General features: G+C 35.1%; 2 protein-coding genes and 1 long non-coding RNA gene across 3 annotated transcripts; 1 reads left to right on the top strand and 2 right to left on the bottom strand.

Annotated features, from left to right (window-relative positions):
- Positions 1–673: 673 nt before the first annotated feature.
- LOC112801525 (uncharacterized) lies at positions 674–1,311 on the top strand. Its single transcript, XR_003201930.3, has 2 exons — positions 674–856; positions 974–1,311. It is a non-coding gene; the product is annotated as an uncharacterized lncRNA (long non-coding RNA).
- A 551-nt stretch (positions 1,312–1,862) lies between these two features.
- On the bottom strand, positions 1,863–5,161 carry LOC112801517 (beta-amylase 3, chloroplastic). The gene is made up of 4 exons (XM_025844308.3): positions 3,860–5,161; positions 3,410–3,620; positions 3,041–3,151; positions 1,863–2,912 (listed from the first exon to the last, which is right to left on the bottom strand). Exons 1-4 carry the CDS (start codon positions 4,498–4,500, stop codon positions 2,121–2,123), a joined length of 1,755 nt encoding a protein of 584 aa, XP_025700093.1. The 5' UTR covers positions 4,501–5,161; the 3' UTR covers positions 1,863–2,120.
- Positions 5,162–14,129: 8,968 nt separating this feature from the next.
- LOC112801499 (uncharacterized) lies at positions 14,130–18,412 on the bottom strand. Its single transcript, XM_025844278.3, has 8 exons — positions 17,940–18,412; positions 17,306–17,374; positions 17,146–17,196; positions 16,961–17,020; positions 16,226–16,291; positions 15,434–16,036; positions 14,995–15,066; positions 14,130–14,705 (listed from the first exon to the last, which is right to left on the bottom strand). Exons 1-8 carry the CDS (start codon positions 18,123–18,125, stop codon positions 14,472–14,474), a joined length of 1,341 nt encoding a protein of 446 aa, XP_025700063.1. The 5' UTR covers positions 18,126–18,412; the 3' UTR covers positions 14,130–14,471.
- Positions 18,413–20,121: the final 1,709 nt, after the last annotated feature.

The following is a 20,121-nucleotide window of genomic DNA, read 5'->3' as shown; positions in this document are numbered from 1 at the left end:
TAAAATTCGTTTTAAAAAAATCACTTATTTTTTAAATTATTTTTTAATTAAATTCATCTTTAAAAAATTTTTAATTAACTGTATTAGTTTTTTTATTTTTTTTTTGATAACGCTAAATTTATTAATACGACATGTTAAATGATATTAGAACACATATAAGAATTTTAATTGACTATTAGTATAATAAATTTATGAAATTAAATCAAATTAAAATTTAATTGAAAAATAATTTGAGGCATTAGAATTTCTTAATTTAAAATTGATTTGATTTAATTTTATAGACTTATTATGCTATTCGCTAATTAAAATTCGTATGTGTATTGTAGTATTTTTTAATATATCTTATAAAAAATTTTGACGCTGTTAACAATGAAAATGATAAAAATACTAAAATAACTAATTTAAAATTTTTAAAAATTAAATTTAATTAAAAAAATATTTTAAAAATTAATTTAAAGAATAAAGAATCTTTTGAAAATTAATTTGATGTTTATTCGTCAATATGTTCATATACAAGTTGGAGTTCCAAAAAGGGCAAAGCCCAAGACAAATATAGTTCTGGTTTGATAGGTTGAGCATGAAGGTAAAAATATGAAAATGTTGAGCGTGTTAACAAAAAACTAAAATTAAAAACTGTTATCTTCACCAAAAAACCAAAAAACCTGCCATTTCAAGACCAAACACAAGAAAAAGGAAGAAAAAAGTTCCCCAAAAAAGGGGGGAAAAAATTGGTAGTGAGCGAGGGGAAAAGCTGGAGGTTAGAAAAAATTGGTTTTGATTGGAGAGATATGGAGAAGAAGCTTACTCTGCTTCAGACTGTTGCCACTGCTGGCGTCTTCTCTGCAATTTCCTTCTGGTGCGTATAAAAAATTTTCTATTCGCTTTTATTTCTTATTTTAGGGTTTCTTTTAAATTATCGTTTCCCCAATTTAATTTCACATGAATTAAGAATTATGAATGTTGCTGCAATTAGGTATGGGTTCATGTTTGGGAGGGAGTCCTCTCGTAAAGAGCTCTCACAGTTAATCGAAGATCTCCGAAACGGAAACCCCTCTTCCTCTTGCTCCGTTTCCAGTTCCCAATCTTGAAATGAAATGGTTTCTCTCGTTTCCTTCACGCCATCATCACCATGTGTTTGTGTAATTTACTCTGTTACTTCATTCCTTGTTTCTATATAGTCTCTGCAATCAAATGGGACATATTTTCTATATACTTCACCGTGCCGTTGGACACTCATAACGTGTTTGCACTAATCTGTTTTGTTTTGTTCGAAATCCACATTGGTCCCTTCCCCTAACAGTTTTGTAACTACAGTTGGTTGTATAATTTTCTTATCAAATTTTATTTTTCTGCAAGTAATTTCAATTTTAATTTTTCATGGTTTCTTTATATGCTTTATTCCTGTGTTAATGTGTCTGTTTAGTTGAGAGAATGAGGTGAAACTTTGCCCTTTTTGGGTCTCTAAAGGTTACCGATTTTTGGATTACAAGTTATAATCTCTGAAGAGTAATAACAATCTGATAATTATGTTCCAATTCAAACTTCAGAGTTCAGATTATTGATTTAGAGTAGAAATCTTTCAGATCATTGACTTCTGCAATTGTTTATACTGGCTTGTTCACTATGCATAATCTGATATCTTCTTCTCAGAGGTGTTGTTAATCAATAGTGAATTATTTTTCCAATAGTTTGGAAATAGTTCTCCTTTTCTTATCTTCAACTACTTCTGGCTGTTTCTTGGCTTGTAACTATTTTGTTTTTGCTTGATGTTATCTTTGCTGTTGTGTTAATGGTTTGAATCTTGAAAATGTAATAAGAATAATCAAATAGAACAAAATGGCATATTTATACAGATTCTTAAGTTAGAGGGAAACAAATGACATAGTGGAGCTTATGTATATTGTTCAGAGGAATAGATTGAAATATCACCATCAGTATATATTGAGTTTCTACATCAGCAGATGAAGTTTTTCTCCTATAGTACTTGGAGTTATATACATTAATGAAATAAAATAATATCTTGATCGTCATGGGTATTGACATGGCATATGCCATTCTTGTGTATAACCATCGTAATTCTATCTCGTGAGGCCTGAACATGCTTATTATTATATACATTCTCACACAAGAGCAGCCTCTTGTGATTTTTCCCTCTGAGTTCCCTTGATGTGCCCAACATAAAGGTCACTTCCTCGGGAATCAGCATCTGAGAGTCTCTGTCTCCGACCACCTTCAGACATGCTTCTGACAAAGTCCACCATGTGCCGCCAGTTATCACCTTCAAACAACTTCTTGTTCATTCTTAGATATGTAAATGCGGTTAGTCCATTGCCGGAGTCTGACCTACTTGTTGACAAAACTTGAGCATATGCATCTGCATCATATCTTTCCAAGGCATTTTCGCCTGCAAGTTCTACTCTAGCCATCTTGGTTGCCATCTTTACCTGATGAACTAACCCCTCTGGTGAGCAGTTAGCATGGCCTGGCTGCTCTCTGTCCTTCATTTCCATGCAGGTGAAATTGAAGATAACTTCATGTTTTGCCAGCATTCTAGCAATTGGTAGATAACCATCATTGAATCGTGTATTATAATATCCGGCGGTTAGTTCAGCTGCATGTGACCTTGCTTTGTAGTGCCAATGGATTCCAGCAATTTTCCCAGATAGTTTGACCCCAGATGCCTGAAATATTCCTTTGGCAGATGCAAGAATCTTGTCACCATGATCCAGCAACTTGCTGGAGTACCATTCCAGAAAGAACTGTCCATATTCGGAGTTCCATGTTCCTTCCCTTTTAAAAAATCCAGTATCTTCTGGAAATTGGTTGTACTTGCCAGAGTCATGGGGACCACTTGTTCCCCATTCTTTCTTTCCAATGGCTTCTGCAGCTGCTGCCAAGGATGCTTTCATATACTGCATCAGAAAGAAGTAATTTTAGTAAAATAGACATGTTGAAATTGCCGTCTGTTAATAGTGTCCAATGTTTTGTGTGCTTTTGGGCCATTGTAGAAAATAATGCCAACATATGCCAGTTTCCACACCTTGTCGTAGCATTGGAATTCACCAATTCCAGGAAACCTCCAAGTTCCATTGCTTTCTGGGTATGATGGATATCTTAGCTCCCCACAAGGACCCATACCTACTTGTATTTCCTGCAAGAGAGTTGATCTTAGAAACTCAAACCTCATTTATTGCACACACAATCCGAAATGCATCATGCTCATGGTGAAGTAAACCTCAAAACATAAAGGGCTTATTTTAATTAGTACCATAATTTGAGTAGTCCATCTGCAGGTCCTAGATATTTTACACTGAATTACAACGATACCTTCTTTCACTTTGTTATCTGACTCACTTTTATATGATGAAATACCAATTTGTATTGTAGCAGACTTTGCTGTATTACTTACCACGATAACACTGCCCAAGTAATTTCTGAATCTGTCATGGAAGCTCTTCATGTAGTCAGAGTAAACTTGGAGGGGAGTCCTTCCTTTCAGCACAGGCGTGGAATCACACCCTAAAGAGATGTACTCAGGATTCCTCCTCCCTGATCTGTCTGTATAAACCAGGTCAGGGTTCTTGCTGATCTCTTCCAACACCCAAGGTGGTAGAGGAATGCTGAAAAATTGCAATAAAAGAATAATTGTACATAAGTTTACGTCATGGTCTTTTAGAACTACCGAAATTGTTAATATCATCTATCATTTTAAGAAGATGACGGTTATGCCTAACACTACCAGTATCATTTAGTAATAAAAAAAAGGATTTGGCTAAAACTCTGCTAATTAGTCATTTCATCTATAGGACCGATTCTCAAGTAGAATCTTTAACAAGTTACATAATAGACCCTTTCATACCTGCAAGTGTCTCCAACATTTCCTCCACACTGATGGAAAGACATGACAACTTGAAGCTTCAAGCCATGCATTTGTACCATCTGCACAAGCTCAGCGTAGGCTTCCCAGTTGTACTTCAGAGGCCCATCTTTCTCGGCCAAACCCCACCATACATCAACCATTACCCCTTCAACGCCGGCACTTTTCAGCGCCATCAAACTCGCATTCATTGCTCTCGGCTTGTTCAAGCCGCCTCCCATTGTTACTGTGTCTAGCGGCAGCATCACATACACAGGCACCCTCTTTGACACATTGTGGTTGTCGTGATGAGCAACTGACGGCGCATGCACCTTCTCCCGTTGCTCATCTCTCTGGTGTGTCTGATGATGACTTGCTTCCCTCGCCGAATTCTTTACTTGAATGCGGGAAGATGGCTTAATCTTTGCAAAGCTAACTGTGGCAGAGACATCATCAAAAGCTTTAAGGGCCTTGGTTTCTTTCTGGTTTACAAAAGAGATTGAAGAACGAAGTGTTAAGGCCATTTTTGTGAGAAGATGGAAGAAAGGAACGGTACGTAGAATTTCTAAAGACGGAATGTGCATATTTATAAAGAAAATAAAAAAAGGAGGGGAACTCAGGTTTGGAGTTGAAGTTGACAACATTGGTGGGCTCTAGTTGAAAAGTGTAAAAGTGCAAAAAGTCAAAACTAGTCTGTTTTGTTAGAACCTTGCTTACGTGGTTCCACCTCTTCCATTCTTATCTAACCGGAAACGTACGGGCATCAGTTTTTGGTTGTTAATTAGTAGTCATTATTTGTATTATGATCATTCGAAAGAAAAATTATGTGACTAAGGATGATGGGAATTGCATATTTTCTTTCTTTTCATTATATTTCCCTTCGTTTTTCTGATATTCATATGGTCATCGAATGATTGCACGACCGGACAAAAGAGAAGAAAATTGGGCAACAAGGTGCCAAGTTATTATTCACTATGGTGATTGGTGAAGAACTCAACAACCTTTTGAAGAACTTGATTTTTTTTTTTTAATCTAAAGCAAAAACTCAAGGGTCACTAATGCCGGTTTGTGCCTAGGTAAATGCATAAACTGCACTTATGCCAGTGATTAATAAATCTTGATGAATCCGGAGATCCTGACCTTGAGCTTCTCAACCCAAACTTCTTTTAATGTGTTGGTTATTGTATGTTATTTGTTTTTCCTATCGAGGGTATCCATAGTTGGAAATGTATTGAACCCCTAATAATTAGCTAACTATACTAGACTCATGGGTTAGTAAATATGAATATATGTTTATTGTTAAGTAGTTCTGAAATTGTAGAAAGAATTTCTTATTTTATCCAAATAAGATAATTTTTGACAGCGAATTGGAGACAGCAGCCGCGTCTAGCCTTGTATTTCTATAGCACAGCCAAACTTGAATGTTGAATTATTGTTCTTTTTTATGTGATATTGCAAACTTATTTCACAGGACGATAATCAACGAGTGGTCTTTTGCTGTTGCCACCATAAAATGACAAACCCCACCAAGTTTGAATAGGTATCTTTTCAATGGTTCTGTCTTCTGCCTCCTCCAGCAAACTGGGATTTTGTGGATGAAAATGTTTTATAGTTTCAATATTATTTCTTGGTTCTTGTTCAACCTGCTCAAGATAAGAAGGGCTCAAAGGTCCATTTTTTGGTTGGGGAAAACCTGTGGTTCAGATTATATATTTGGTTTCTTATTCTTGGACTGTTCTCTCTGATTTGTTTTTCGTTACTGTTCAACTTTTCACACTGCATAATAGATGCATTAGCGTGATGGACACTATTAGAATCTTATTGTTGACGAATAAAGTAGGGTCATTCATTGCGAGCATGAATAGCCTTTTTTTGTCATCTGGCAACAATTTTCCTTAAACGTAACGGGAGACTTGCAATTGCTTGCTTTGGTAGCTTACAAAACGGTGAAGTATTAGTTAGGAATCTATATTTATCAGGTAGGAGAGGCTGTCATCGTTGCTCACTTGCTCAAGTTAAATTTGTCGGGTTTCGATTGGTCGTGCTTCATTCTTGTTGATTAACTGGTTATTTATTTGTGCTCATTTCCCATTACCTGGGTACCCTTGCACAAAAAGTTGAGCAACAGTAATCAAGAAAATGCTTCCCATACTTGTAGGGAACTTTGGCTTTAAGTGATTATTGACATAATATAGTTTGTTATATGAACTAAATAGTATAATTTATTTATTTATTTAATAGCCAACAAGTTTGGCATATCATGTTCTGTAATAAATTCGATAGAAAAGTTTAACTTCAGCGTTTTTCATGCAATTTTGGGGAAAGAAATCATTCTCAAGTCTGTCAAGACTCAAGAGAGCAACTAGCTAGGCTAAGCTCTTGGGAGAACAATTATTGACCGTGATTACTTGATCAACCAGCCTCATTCCTCTTTAAATGTTTAGATGTGGAATCAAATTTCGTTAGAATGAGAAGTCATGTGATGTTCACCAAAATAGAGACATATGGGGAGAGAATTATGGGAAATTAATACTGTACACAAGTCAAAGTCCATTGAAGACAGATTGCACCATTTTGCATGGTGATGTGTCCCACCTCCTCATGTGGTATCCCCTACCACAAGTGCTGCTGTTAAGTGTTAATATAAGCTTTGCTCACATGAAATCAGGTTACAATACAAAATAAGCCACTCTGTGGTTCTCCTGCAGTGCTGCTACATTCATAACCCCTTAACTAACTTTTTTTTTCTAAGGATTTAATTTGAATGTAATTTTCGTGTAAAAGAGTTTTGCACCTATGTTCAAACATGTCTCATTATATTAGGATTTTTTTTAAAATAAATAAATTAAATATTTTATTTACGGATATAGATAATTTATAGCTTAATTATCAACTTGTGTTTTTTTACTTATCTTGTTTACAATGTAAACAAAATAAGCTTGTGCATATCTCATTTATAAGACATGTTTGTCGTTGCATGGATCACGTTTGCACACGTGTTGTGAAATAAGGCTCATCTCGTTTACAGTGTAAACCAAATATGCACAAGCTTATTCGGTTTACACTGTGAACGAGATAAGTAAGGTCCGCGCCTATATAAGCAAGCCGTTTATAGCGTGACTGTTGTCATTTTTAAACCATTTTTTACTTACTTTCTCCCTCCTTTGGACATTTCTGTTGATATTATTGAGGTACTCGAACCTTATGGCACGCGCAGATGCATGAGATGATGTCATTAACTGCCTGAACACAATGTGGCATATCGTTGGAGCGATCAACTTTCAGGTTAATGTTGTTATTTTCCTGTTTTAGTTAAATAAACATATAGTTATAGTTAGGGTATTTTTATAGATTTAGTATCTGATGGAATGTATTCTTATTAAGGGTTAATTAATTAATTTAATTTAACTTATTAGTTAATTTAATTTATTTAGTAAATGTTTATTACATTTTCTTATTTCTTTAATTTGAATTTTATATTTTTAATTTTAATTTTGAATATGTTAGATAATTTGTTTTACTGAATATTTGTTGTAATACTGTTGGATAAATTTTTTAAAATGTTTGATTTTTAAAGTTAATTATTCTGAATCCAACTAAATTATGAAATATGAAATAATTGTTTTTTATAATTTTTATCCTTTTATTTGAAATATAAAATTTTACTTTTGAAGTATATTTGTTATTAAAATGTTAATTTTTTAACAGAGGCCTCGCCTACTAATCCCTAGGCGAGTGAGCCACATTCTTGCACCACCGAACGCCATTCTCTCTTACTGAAGGAGACTGGGTGTGGCAACACGGTGCAGTTTAGGGACTTTATGTTTGCCAATCCTCTGATTACTGCATTCGTGGAGTGTTGGCGTCTAGAGACCCACACTTTTCACCTGCCTTGGGATGAGTGCACCATAAACCTATAAGATATTGCGTACCACATTGGATTACGCACGCACAGAAAGCTAGTGGGTGAGTGCTTGCGTGACTTCCAGATATGGTACTCCAATAGTACACGAGGTGTTACATTCTGTTGCTGATCAGGGGTTACCTAATGATAGAGAAGTCAAATAATCAGGTTCATATCAGATAGTTGCCATTATTAGAAAATTTCAAGAGGTGTGGCTGTCTATTTTGGGATTCACTATGTTTGCATAGAGGTGCCACTCGTCATGCTCTGCAGCACATCGATCTATCAAATGCCCATCATAGTACGGTATCGCTCAAAAGTCATATATTGTTTCGGGACAACAACTCTACAATGCTTGCAGCAACCTCAGCACCTTATTATATGACTTCTCTTAATCACTGTATATCTGTGCAATTGCCTTTTACTTCGCCATCCAAACTTTTCTGTATGAGGGTTTGAAGTGATAACTTTGCCTAACTGCACCTTGTAGAACAGAGATAGTAATTGATGGGCTGGAGTGTATGAGGGGGCAGAATGACGCTACAAATAAGGTTGTTGTCCAACTGTCGATGGTCTTGAGATATAGTGGAGGCTAAACATGTGTGCACACCGCCAAATTTACGTACCTCCCTAATGAATAAAAATATAATCGGTAGGCATTCAAAATCAAAATATTTATGATAAATAAGAATATACATTACAATATAAAGTAAGGCTTATCAATATTCGAGATTTTGTCGAAGGGCAACACGGAGGCTCCAAGGATATCCTACCGCAAAGTGCTTGTAATGCACACAGTACTTTACTTTGATCGATTTGACTCCACAACTCGATACTCAACACTTCTTCAAATGCTGTAATTCTTCACACTTGCATGATTGCCTCTCTGCTTTTGAATCTATGACTAATGCAAAACTTCACATCATCGTCTATCTTGTAATCGTTTCCACCCATATTGAAAAATAGAGTTTTCTCATACATTGCGTCCAGATCCAATGTATGATAGTGACTGGGTACAACTGATAACTCTGGAATTGGTTGCAGGGCAGGCAAAAGATAGCAAACTGAAGCACTGACCAGAGTTTCTAGTACAAACTCCTCTTCCTCATCATCCTCAAAAGAACTACTATTGTTGCTAACGGTAACATACTTCTCATCGGACTTCTCACCATCCACGTCTATGTCTACCACTGGACTAACACAGTGCAGCAGTAGTGGTGCAAGAGGTAAGTCATCTTGGACGAAATTCGAATGGATAGAACAACTACCAACAACATCACCAACTTCTAGAGAAAGCTCTATCACTTGTTCCGCTGTGATTCTCCTGTGGATATCAAACATGAGGCGCACATGCTCATCGCCATTGAGTCAAAATAGACGAAATCGAAAAACTCTGTTTTCTATCAGTACTAGCAATCTATACCTAATTCTTCCAACTTTTTTTGCCCCGTTAGTACCAAAATTCGTCAATATTAGACTCTTTAGCTCAAACAAAGAATTTACTCTCTGAGTGCACAACTGAATAGGATTATCACACTCAAATATAACCCTAGTGTCACTGTTTCTCATATGACAATTGGGATACACACTTACAACAACATATCCACTACCTCTAGACATTTTTACTAAATTTATTGAAGAAAAGAGAGGAGAAGAAGTGAAATATTTGTGGAGAATACAAATGGTTGCAAAACCTTTTATAGCTGTTCAAAATTTGTCGTACTTTATCTTGTTTACCGTGCAAATAAGTTAATTTTTATAATATCTCGTTTACAGTGTAAACGAAATAAGTTTGTGCATATCTCCTTTACAGTGTAAAAGAGATACGTGTTAATCGCTCTCCATCATTTATCATATGTGCAAACGTGATACATGCAACGACAAATAAATCTTATCTCATTTACAGTGTAAACGAGATAAGTAAAAGAACACAAATGATAAATAGACTACAAATTAACTATATCCGTAAATAAAATATTTAATTTATTTATTTAAAAAAATCCCACTATATTAGCTAAAAATAATGGACTTAACCATCTAGTTTCTTAAAAGTGTTACAACTACAATTATTTGATTAGATGTTTGAATGATAGTAAAGTGTATTATACTATTAGCTCATAGCAATTAAACATTTTTTTTGAATAAACAAAAAAAAAAGAATTCTTATTAGAAACTATAAATTATGGTTTAGAATTGGACCGAATTGGCTTATTCAACCGCTTAACCGGAAATTGGCTATTGAATTGGTTCAGTTCGGATGAAAAATCGATTGGTAACAAAATCTGTCAAAGAATCAAAAAATTGGTCAAAGAATTGGTTAATTGGTTAAATTGGTTTGATTTTTTAGAAGTCACCGATTTAAAATAACAAAACACAAAAAAATTATTTTTTTCTAAACAAATATATTTTATACATAAATATATTATTTTATTATATTCGATTCAATCTCAGTTGAATTTCGATTGCTTCTAACTCTATCAATTTAATAACAAGTTCAATTTTTAGAACCTTGCTATAAGTATGTACCACCTATGATGAGGTTCCCCTACAAGTAAACATGCATCATCAATCATCAAATGGAATGACGAAGTGTTTAATTTGTGATTGTTAATCTGCGCAAGTTGATCTTCTTGTTTCAGAAACAAATGATGCAGAATCTTCCAAAACACAACTGATCTTTGATGTTTTTGTACTCTATGCTAATGCTAAAGAAGGGTCACTGAGCTGAGCTGTGTCCATGTTAATCTTAGGCCTACCATTTTCCAATTATGTGGAGGAAATCAAAGCCTTATCTTTCCATTTATCACACTTCATCTCACAACCTAAAGAATTCTAATTAAGCTCAAACCACCAGAAAGAAAAAAAAACGTGTAATTGAAAGGACATAAATATATAACATCAAGGAAGCTTCAATTCTTAGGTAAGAACCAAACAATTTTAAGATTTGGAAATCAATAAAACATGACAAACATGGCATTGTCGTTCGAATACTGGCTATTTTTTTTTTTTAGCTAAAAAAGAGTTTTCCTTGGTGAAAATGGAGTAAGATAAAAAGGATGAGTAACAAAAATGTGTGCATACTAAAAGATCATTCGCTAAATTAACCGTCATGTATTTATATATATTAATTTACATATTTTTTTAATTAAATAATCAGCTGTAAGGATAATCAAACTTGTTATATATATTAGAATAATCAAACTTGTTTATAATAATATAATAAAAAAATTATAAAACATGTCAAATACATATTTCTATATGCAACGACTAATGAATGGTTGATTTTTAATATACACGAACATAATTGGCCAAGTAATAAACTCTTTTTATGAAAAATGGACGAATTACTTTGCATAATTTGTTCACAGATATATTAATAATATAATATGTAAAATATTTCTATGAAAATAGATGCTGTCTTAGAAATATACACGGTCAATGTGAGGGACCACTTTTAAACTTAATTCATGGCAGGAAATTTTTAAGTAGAACTAAAACTAATTTCAGTGAAGTATTTATGAATTTTGAGAATTAAAGCATGCACTTGAATAACAAAAAAGATTTTCCTTTTCAAAATATCTTCAGAATTCCGAGATATTTTCTTAAGGCATACCAAGGGTTGCCCTTGGAGCACAACATCAAAGAGTAAATGGAACCTTTTTTTTTGGGACTTGAATGGAACTTTTAAGATTCAGAGCTACACCTCTCATTGTCACAACTCACAACAAATATGGCTGGTTCTACTACGGAGAAAGTATCTTTACGTGTGTGTTTGGATTACAGTTTGCAAACGGGAGTTTGCATAAAATTGATTTTGTAAATTTGATTTTGATCAAGTAAGTTTGTATTAAAATGATTTATGTTTAGTAATTTTTGATTCAAAATGGATTATAGTAAAATAAATGTTGTTTGGTTTATACCATTTAAAATTACTTTTAGATAAAAAATTACTAAAATAGACATCAGCTTAAATTTTTTTTATATTATCCTATTATCTTAATTTAGATATTTAAATACATCTTATTAGTTAATTTTATAATAAAATTAATATTTACTTACTAAAATAGAAATAACATATAAAAATAGATAAAATATATTTTTAAATAAAAATAAAAAATATAAATTATATATATATAAAAGAATATTTAATCAAATATGTTATATTTTCTAAGTATTAAATGTTACTTTAGTATTTTTTACATCATATTCTTATTCTAGTACTCTCAATAATCTTATTCTTAATATTAATTTAGAATCCAACGTTTATGATTATATTATATCTATGATTAATTTTTTATCTAATTTATCTTTTTTAATGGAATCATAATCTATATTATAAAAAATTACACTAAAACATAATATACGAGAATTACAATTATAAAAAAGAATACTGAAAATAATAAAAAAAATTAAATATTTACTTTATAGTGATTGAAACAAATCTAAAAGTTCTTGATGATCTTTTTATATAATATATTTTTAGTATTTTTGGTACTCATTTTTTAGTATGTTATAATTTATTATTATTATTATTATTATTTATATTTAATTTTTTGTTTAATTTACTTTACCTAATAGAATTAATAAATTATATTATAAAAAGATAATAACAAACATAATACACAAAAATCACAATTATAAAAGTGTATAATGTCAAATAAATAGTTAAAAAAAATAATAAATAATAAAAAATAGAATTCATATAAATAGAAATAACAAGAATTTTATAAATAATACAATAACATATACAAAGGATAAAGTTAATAAAAGGTAAATAAATTGTTAGTATCTATGGCTAAAAGCCAGTTAAGAAAACGCAGAAGCTACAAATAGTTGCTTCTTGCAAATGTAGTTTTGGCAGCAAAATCACTTCTGCATTTATGAAAAAAAAATTTACCAAACCAAAAGTTAAAACTTTCAAAAAATTTAAACGTGCTTCTTTCTTCCGAATGAGTTTCCTAAACACACCCAAGTCCTTGAAGGACCAGGGTACTTTATAGAATTTTAAAAAAATTAGTGGCAATTTATCATAAACTTTCATGTAAGGCTGACTGGTCTGTTGATGGTTTTCAATATGTTTAAAAAATTTTGTTTCTCTTTTTGGACAGAGCCCAACAAACAGACCCACCCTTAATACACTATCCATACCCACCCATCTGATCACCCTCCCCACCCGCTACCTAATCGTCCTCGACTTTGCGCTGCTCCATGCCTCCATGGGTTCCTCTGAGAAGGAGAGACCTCTAACCGTCTTTGTCTGCCGCTGCTGGGATCGTGATTTTCGTCGCCTCCATCGCACTTGAGCCACTTTGTTGATCTCCACCGTGTGAACTGTTCATTTGTTGCTGTTCAGAACCAGTTACTCGGTGTCGTGGTCTCACTCTCCTTTCCGGCGGATGGTTCTCGACGTCGGTGCTCATCGTTCTTCTTGGCAACTGTGTGACGGTTCCTGTGTCAACCCGACCTCCCGGACAATTTGAGGCCGAAACCCAACCTTTTCTTATGGTCCGTGGTGGCGCCGGTTCTTCCGATCGGCGCTTGGCTTCGTGCTGCTTCTCTCCACACCCAGCCATGACTCTCGTTCCTCAATCTCTCTATGGTGCGGCGTAGCCGCGTAGTTGTCGGCTCCTCTCCCATTAATGTTAGTCTTTGTCATTCATATAAAACCAAACTCAGCCCAGCCCAATATCTTCGTGGAAGCCCAACAAAATCACTTGTTACAACCAAAGTGATGTGCAACTAAGAGCCATCAATGCCAATGAGCCTTGGCTCTAGTGGCATTTCTCCCCCCTCTCCACCTCAAGGTCTAGGGTTCAAACCATAGAGGATGCAATTGAAGAAAAATGTGATAAATATGTGAGGAGTGTGTGGGTGTGTTGTGTACCTAGGATTGGGGGTTGTCTAATCCACTGACCAATGTGTGGGTGTGTTGTGTACCTAGGATTGGGGGTTGTCCAATCCATTGGAGTACCTAGGATTGGGGGTTGTCTAATCCACTGACCAAAAAAAAAAAAAGAGAGCCATCAATACTTTATTTAATCCAATGGACATCAGTTGCAATTATAAAAAATAGTGAGGCAAAATCTCTTAAACAAAAGTGTCAAGTACGAATTGCAGGAGAACCACTAATTAAGCATATTCTTAAAGGGTCCTTACAGGACCAGAATTAAGTTTCCCCACCATAGACAATTCCAACAAACATATATCACGAGAATAGATCCTCTTGCGTGAAAGTTTTACGAACCTATATCGTGTTTTGGTCTTCGCTACTGATTATTAGATCTTTTTGTCAATCTCATACTTAGCCCCACTTTAATCATGTAAAATTTTCAATGAGAAGATCCAATCCGAGTGTATTACACTCTAAGCTTATGCAAGCCAACAAAACTAGTGAGATATTTAATAACATGTTACAGCTTACAATACCTTTCAAAACAAAAAATGTTATAGCTTACAATGAAAGACTGAGAAAGAAAAAAAGAGAGAGAAAAGTGGCATAATAATTCCAGACGATATGTTCATTTTATATTTATCCATCCTATTCAAAATAGCCCCATATATGTATGCATATATTGTGCTACCTTGTAACAGCAATTGTTCTAACTGATACTGTTTCCTTTTACAGCAATGAAGTACAAAGTTCTCAAGTATGTATAAATACATGACATGATCCTCAGAGGAAAACAACCAACATGGCTAGCAGCTTAAGATTCAGGATTCAGCAATGGGATAAACAGATCCAATTCGATTGCCGAGACGGTAGCACTTGATATTAACTGAATATGGACCCAGCTGAATGTGGTTGTCCTCCTCGCCCACATAGAAACAGAGGGTATACAGAGCAATTTCAAATTCAGGGCTCACTCCCACCAAAGTGCTTGATACAGATTTTAGAACATTATTCCATTCAAACTGAATTGTCAGAAGCTGTGTTTCTGAGTCTGGCTGTAAGCAACAACGGCAAAGAACATTAACGATGATGATAAGGTTAATTACTTACTGCTCAAAGTATAACTGTGCTTAACTAAAAACTTGGACAAAAGAACTAATAAAAACTGGTATGGAATAAAACAGAGCTATGATTATAATTTATAACTCAGTAGCTAATTCTTTTTAAAAGATTTCTTGAGGAATAATTTTCAATATGCATTGATTTCTAGTAATGCAGCAGTGAGAAGTGGAATGCTTGAAATAATAGTCATTTGAAAATAGAAAACAACAGATAATCACTCACAATTTCACCACGTCTACGGGGAAAAATATAGCCTTGATAATCAACCCTCCCTTTTGCTTCTTCAAGGTAAAACTGCGAAGGATATGCTCAATAAATGAGATGTAATAATGACAAGAACAAGATACAGAAAATTTCAAACTAAAGAAACAAAATATACCATGAAAGCCGTCATCTATCTTTTAGCAACAATATAAAAGGACAGCATGACACTACTGCAAAGTTTCATTATCTTTCTCTGTGAAGCTACTCAACATGTTACAATATCACTAGGTTCGGTGAATAGATCAACAGAAGAGGAACTGCCTAACAAATGCTATCAAAATGAGTGCTTAAAATAACTCTGAATATGACTTCTGACATCCTAAGAAAATATACCATAAATTTGACATTAATTATATAAAGACCTTAAGAGGGAAGGGAAAAGAAAAGAACATCACACCTGCAGCCAGTTATGAAAGCCAGAAACTTCACTGTTGTTCTTGATTTCTCCAACAAAAACATGTTCGAAAGCAGAGGAGGAACCAGATGTTCCCCCACGTGAATAAAGGTCAAACCACAAGCTGCTAATCATTCTTTTGAATTCTTGAAAGCTCCCTGATGCAATACCCTTGGACACAAGATACTTGTGCAGATATTTGATTGGTGCTGTTCTACTAATTTCTTCAATGAAAGAAGCTTGCTCTTGCCTCTCTTCAGACGTGACAACTTCCTTACTTCCTTGATTCGGGTTGTAGTTATCTAGAAGAGAAAGAAACCGCGCAAAAGTAGGCTTTCTGAATACATCATCGCTAACCCAAGTAAACAAGCAACCCTCTGCCATATCTTCCTTTTGGTAAGCCTTCTTTCCTTCGCCACAGTCAATTTCATAATCCTTTCCCGGTACCAAACGATTTAAATCAAGGTCCCACAGTTTGTCACATGCTTTAGACAAATCATAAAGCTCGTCGTTCGAAGGCTCCGCACGACCACCAACATCAATATCATTAGAGTATTCTTGCTCATCAGGTGGTAGTTTATAGTTGTTCCAATTATCCTTGGGAACCTAAATCAAGATGGTAAGATCTATTATTAAGATAGTGATGCAGCATACATGTTCAGGACTAATACATCATCACACACTTGCGACAAAGTTAACATGGGGCAAACTCTTTTAAATTCATACAAATCACTCAAAGCGCATCTCTGAGTTTTATTTCTGCTTGATGTATTGATTAAAGTTAAAAAGACAAACCTTGTGTTGTTGCCGCCTTGAAGGTTTGCCAACAGTCTGCCATCCATCATTGTTCTCTTCATCAAACTGCAAAATATAAAATTGATTTCACCAATATAGTTAAATTTCATTTCACCAACAGCATCAGCAAAAAAAAAGGCCAATAACCAAGTTCCCTCGATGTGTTTGATGTTCATACTATCATGAAACCTGATTTTCAAATGTTCAGCCAATGGATCATTTATCATGTATATAATCTCTTTTATTTTAAAAAGGAACTATTTCTTCTAATACTCCTATCCTATAAAAATCTGAAATTGTAAGCAGAGAGAGCAGAAACGTTTGGATCAAAGCAGTGCCATATGAAAATGGGCACACAATCAGGAGTACAAGAGCTTGGTTTTTGAATGTGATTCTGTTATCACAACTTTATTTTTCATTAACATATATAACAAAGTGTAATCTCATTACAGAAGCAAACTATATCTATCACACCCTATGGTAATAAATAACTAGAACAATCTTACTTGCTACATGCATGATGAACATAGTAATCAACATGTATTATATATATTTTAGGGCTAAACCACGCCATATTTCTCGATGTCAATAAGCACAGTTTTAAATTATAATCTCAAGAAAGACTCGAAGTTGCAATTTTCCGTTTACTTCAAGCTAGCATCTTAACAATAGGCACGAGGGAGGGAGGGGTACGAAAAAGAAAAAGGAAAAGGAAAAGAAAACATATATATTAACCTTCTTGTGTCTGTTGGAACTCTGAGATTCCCACTCTTCTTGCTTTGGACGATATTGCTCCTACAATATGATAACAGCAACACCATCAAAATCAATATTAGATAACTGAGATCAACTCAGGGCTTATACAGGAGGACAATACTCATCCAACTCATTTATTTAACAATGAACATGAATTCACCCACCCTTTGAGGCCTGTAGGAATCCCCATAACTATCGTCGTGCCGCTGCTCCTCCTGCAACAATAACAAACTAATGAAGCAAAATTAAATTGTTCATATGTTGTTGGGGTTGAATTCGATGAAGCAAATGACAAGATTAATTGAACAAGTGGCAAAATGGGACCTTCTGTGGTCTGTTGGAAAGTCTAGAACCCTGTTGGCGCCACTCCTCCTGCTCATAACGAGGCTCCTCCTGAAAAAGTCTCTATTACTCGCAATGATTTGGCATAGAATAGGTAGGGCAAATTGCATTCACATCATTGACGATAACTGAAATTCACTCATCTAGTATCTATTCGTCCGAGTTCCATGGATCATAGCAGACCTAAGTGTTATGTCTACGATTTACATAGATTTAAAGGTCTCTTTTTTACAAGATACAATAATACTACCAGAATCATGGTGTATATTTCATAAAATCTCAGTGCGAATTACACTCATCATCCTTAAACCTCAAATTTAATCTTTACATAGGTATTTAGTGTCACACTATACCATATGAAAATCTCAAATGTAATTTTACCCTGAATTTCAGAGTAGCACTAATTATTCATGCAATTCGAATAGAATCAAATTAAATTCCACAAAACCTAAATGTCTGTACTTTGGGGAATACACGTTTGATTTTTTGAGACGGAACAAAAATGTATTTGGATCTGAAGACAGGTATAATCACTAAAGACACTGATTATTATTTTCGTTGTATTTCATTTGTGTTCTGAATCTGATTCTAAAACCAAAGGGGGAATTGAAATAACCTGTGAAGTCCAGTTGTGGTGTCTGGGAGGAGGATGATCTTGCGGATCCTGATCCTGATCTCCGGAGACGACCTCAGCCCAGGAGGATCTAGACCGTTCATCTCGGGAATCGCGGCGGTTGTTGCGGTCGTCATTGTCGTCGTCACCAAGGGCAGCATGGACCAACCCCTTGATCAAACCCTCCATGATCGTAGCCTATGTAATGTACTTTATGTTTCAGTTTAAGTTATCAGTGCTGATGAGGATTTAGGCTCAACTCAATTGCGTGAGAGAGAGAGAGAGAGAGAGAGAGAGAGAGAGAGAGAGAGAGTAGGTGGGAGTGGATATTGACAGCTTGGTTGAATGAAGACAATCATGTGGTGCTGATTTGGCGCCTTATATTCATGACTGTTGCCGACAGGATCAAGGTGGAAATTAAATCTTGGACGTAGGTGGAAATTTTTACCTTTAATTATCACTAGTGTGTGGACATCGGCGATGTACAAAAGAAATGTCTGACTTTTTTTTTTTTATTTTTACTAAACTAACGTATCAATAAACATTAAAATGGCTATTGTTTCCCTCTTATATTTATTAATTATATATAAAATATAAAAATTAAATTAGTTGAAATGATAAATAATTTATAATTTAACTAAAAGATGTGAAATTTAAATTTTAAAAAGAGTAAACTATTTGTTTATATCTTAATTCGGAAACGATGTTGGGTCCTACAAAGATGAAAGGGTCGACTCTAGAGGACGACCCTCCAAACCTAGCTGACCTCTTAGAAGAGGTCGGTTACCAACTAAGGAGCCCAAGGCTCCGGGCACCTAACGCAGCAAGGTCACTGCTTCTAGAAAGTAGTGAATAAAAAGATAAGATCTCAACAAACTCCCAAGATACGAGATAAGATAAGATTATCGCCCCCAGAAAGGTCATCAAATTCTACTATAAATACACTAGCAACCCCAGGTATAACTCACGTTCTAATCTACTAAAAACCTGCCTAAAACCCTTACTAACTTAAGTATCTAAGTCTCTTGCAGGTACCACCCCCACCTCCTCATGAGTAACTTGGACAGGCGGCACCTCGACACCAAACAAGTCGGACACTGCCTTACAAAAGAGCCTGAGCCTCACGTTCAGACTCGACCCGACGTTTCACGTAACTCTCGAAATATTGGCACCGTTGTCGAGGACTTGGAAGTCATCCCAAAACCATGGCGGACAACCAACTAAACAATGGACACATTGCATCCGTACCTGAGGAAGGAGCACAGACGGATGATCATATCGTCGTGCTTCCCCCTCCACCACCACGCACGCAGGAACCCCACGGGGAGACACCCTCCGAAAATCCTCATCCGAAGAAATCTCACTCCGACGCACGCCATCCCGAAGGGGAAAAACACCCCAGCAATGGAAATACTGAGCATGGTCCACGGACAACAAGACCGCTTGAGACAACTCGAACGCGAGTGGTGCGGTGTTTCTAACCATAGACTAATTGGCAAGTGCACCGGGTCATACCAAGTAATACCTTACGTGAGTAAGGGTTGATCCCACGAGGATTGATGGATCAAGCAACAATGATTGATTGATTGGCTTAGTTAGGCAAGTAGAAAAGGGTTTTGAGATATTCAAAAGGTTTAAGTTCGAACTCAGAATATCAAAAGGATAGACAAATAAATAAGTTGGGAATAAAATATGGAGAAAACAGTTAAGGTTTCAGAGTTATCTATTTTTCTGGATTAACTTTTCTTACTAACTATTTTAATCATGCAAGATTTAATTCATGGCAAACTATATGTGACTAGACCCTAATTCCTTAGACCTTTCTAATCTCCTCTAAAATTCATTAACTGCCAATTCCTTGGTCAATTAATTCTAATTAGAAGGTGATGATCAAATTTCAGTTTATATGCCACAAGAATCCTAATTAGGCGCATAACGCCTTCGAACAAGTTGTAGCAAGTGACAAGGCCCCAAGAGTGTTGATTGTGGAAATGAATTCCAGGGTCCCAAACTTTGCTTTTACACCCGTCTTCTTGTGGATCACCATTGTTCCCACCAGGTGGCAAGTGTTCTGAATTCTCACAGAGACATGCAAACAACCTTCTAGACCCATTCAATTTAGCTCTACACCAATCCTTGCATTTCAATTTGGAGCATGCAACCATATTGAACCTTGCTTGACAAC

Source organism: Arachis hypogaea, chromosome 1, assembly GCF_003086295.3.
Source record: "Arachis hypogaea cultivar Tifrunner chromosome 1, arahy.Tifrunner.gnm2.J5K5, whole genome shotgun sequence".
Lineage (NCBI taxonomy): Eukaryota > Viridiplantae > Streptophyta > Magnoliopsida > Fabales > Fabaceae > Arachis > Arachis hypogaea.
The sequence above is the reverse complement of the archived record's forward strand: the minus strand, read 5'-3'. Positions and strand labels throughout refer to the sequence as shown.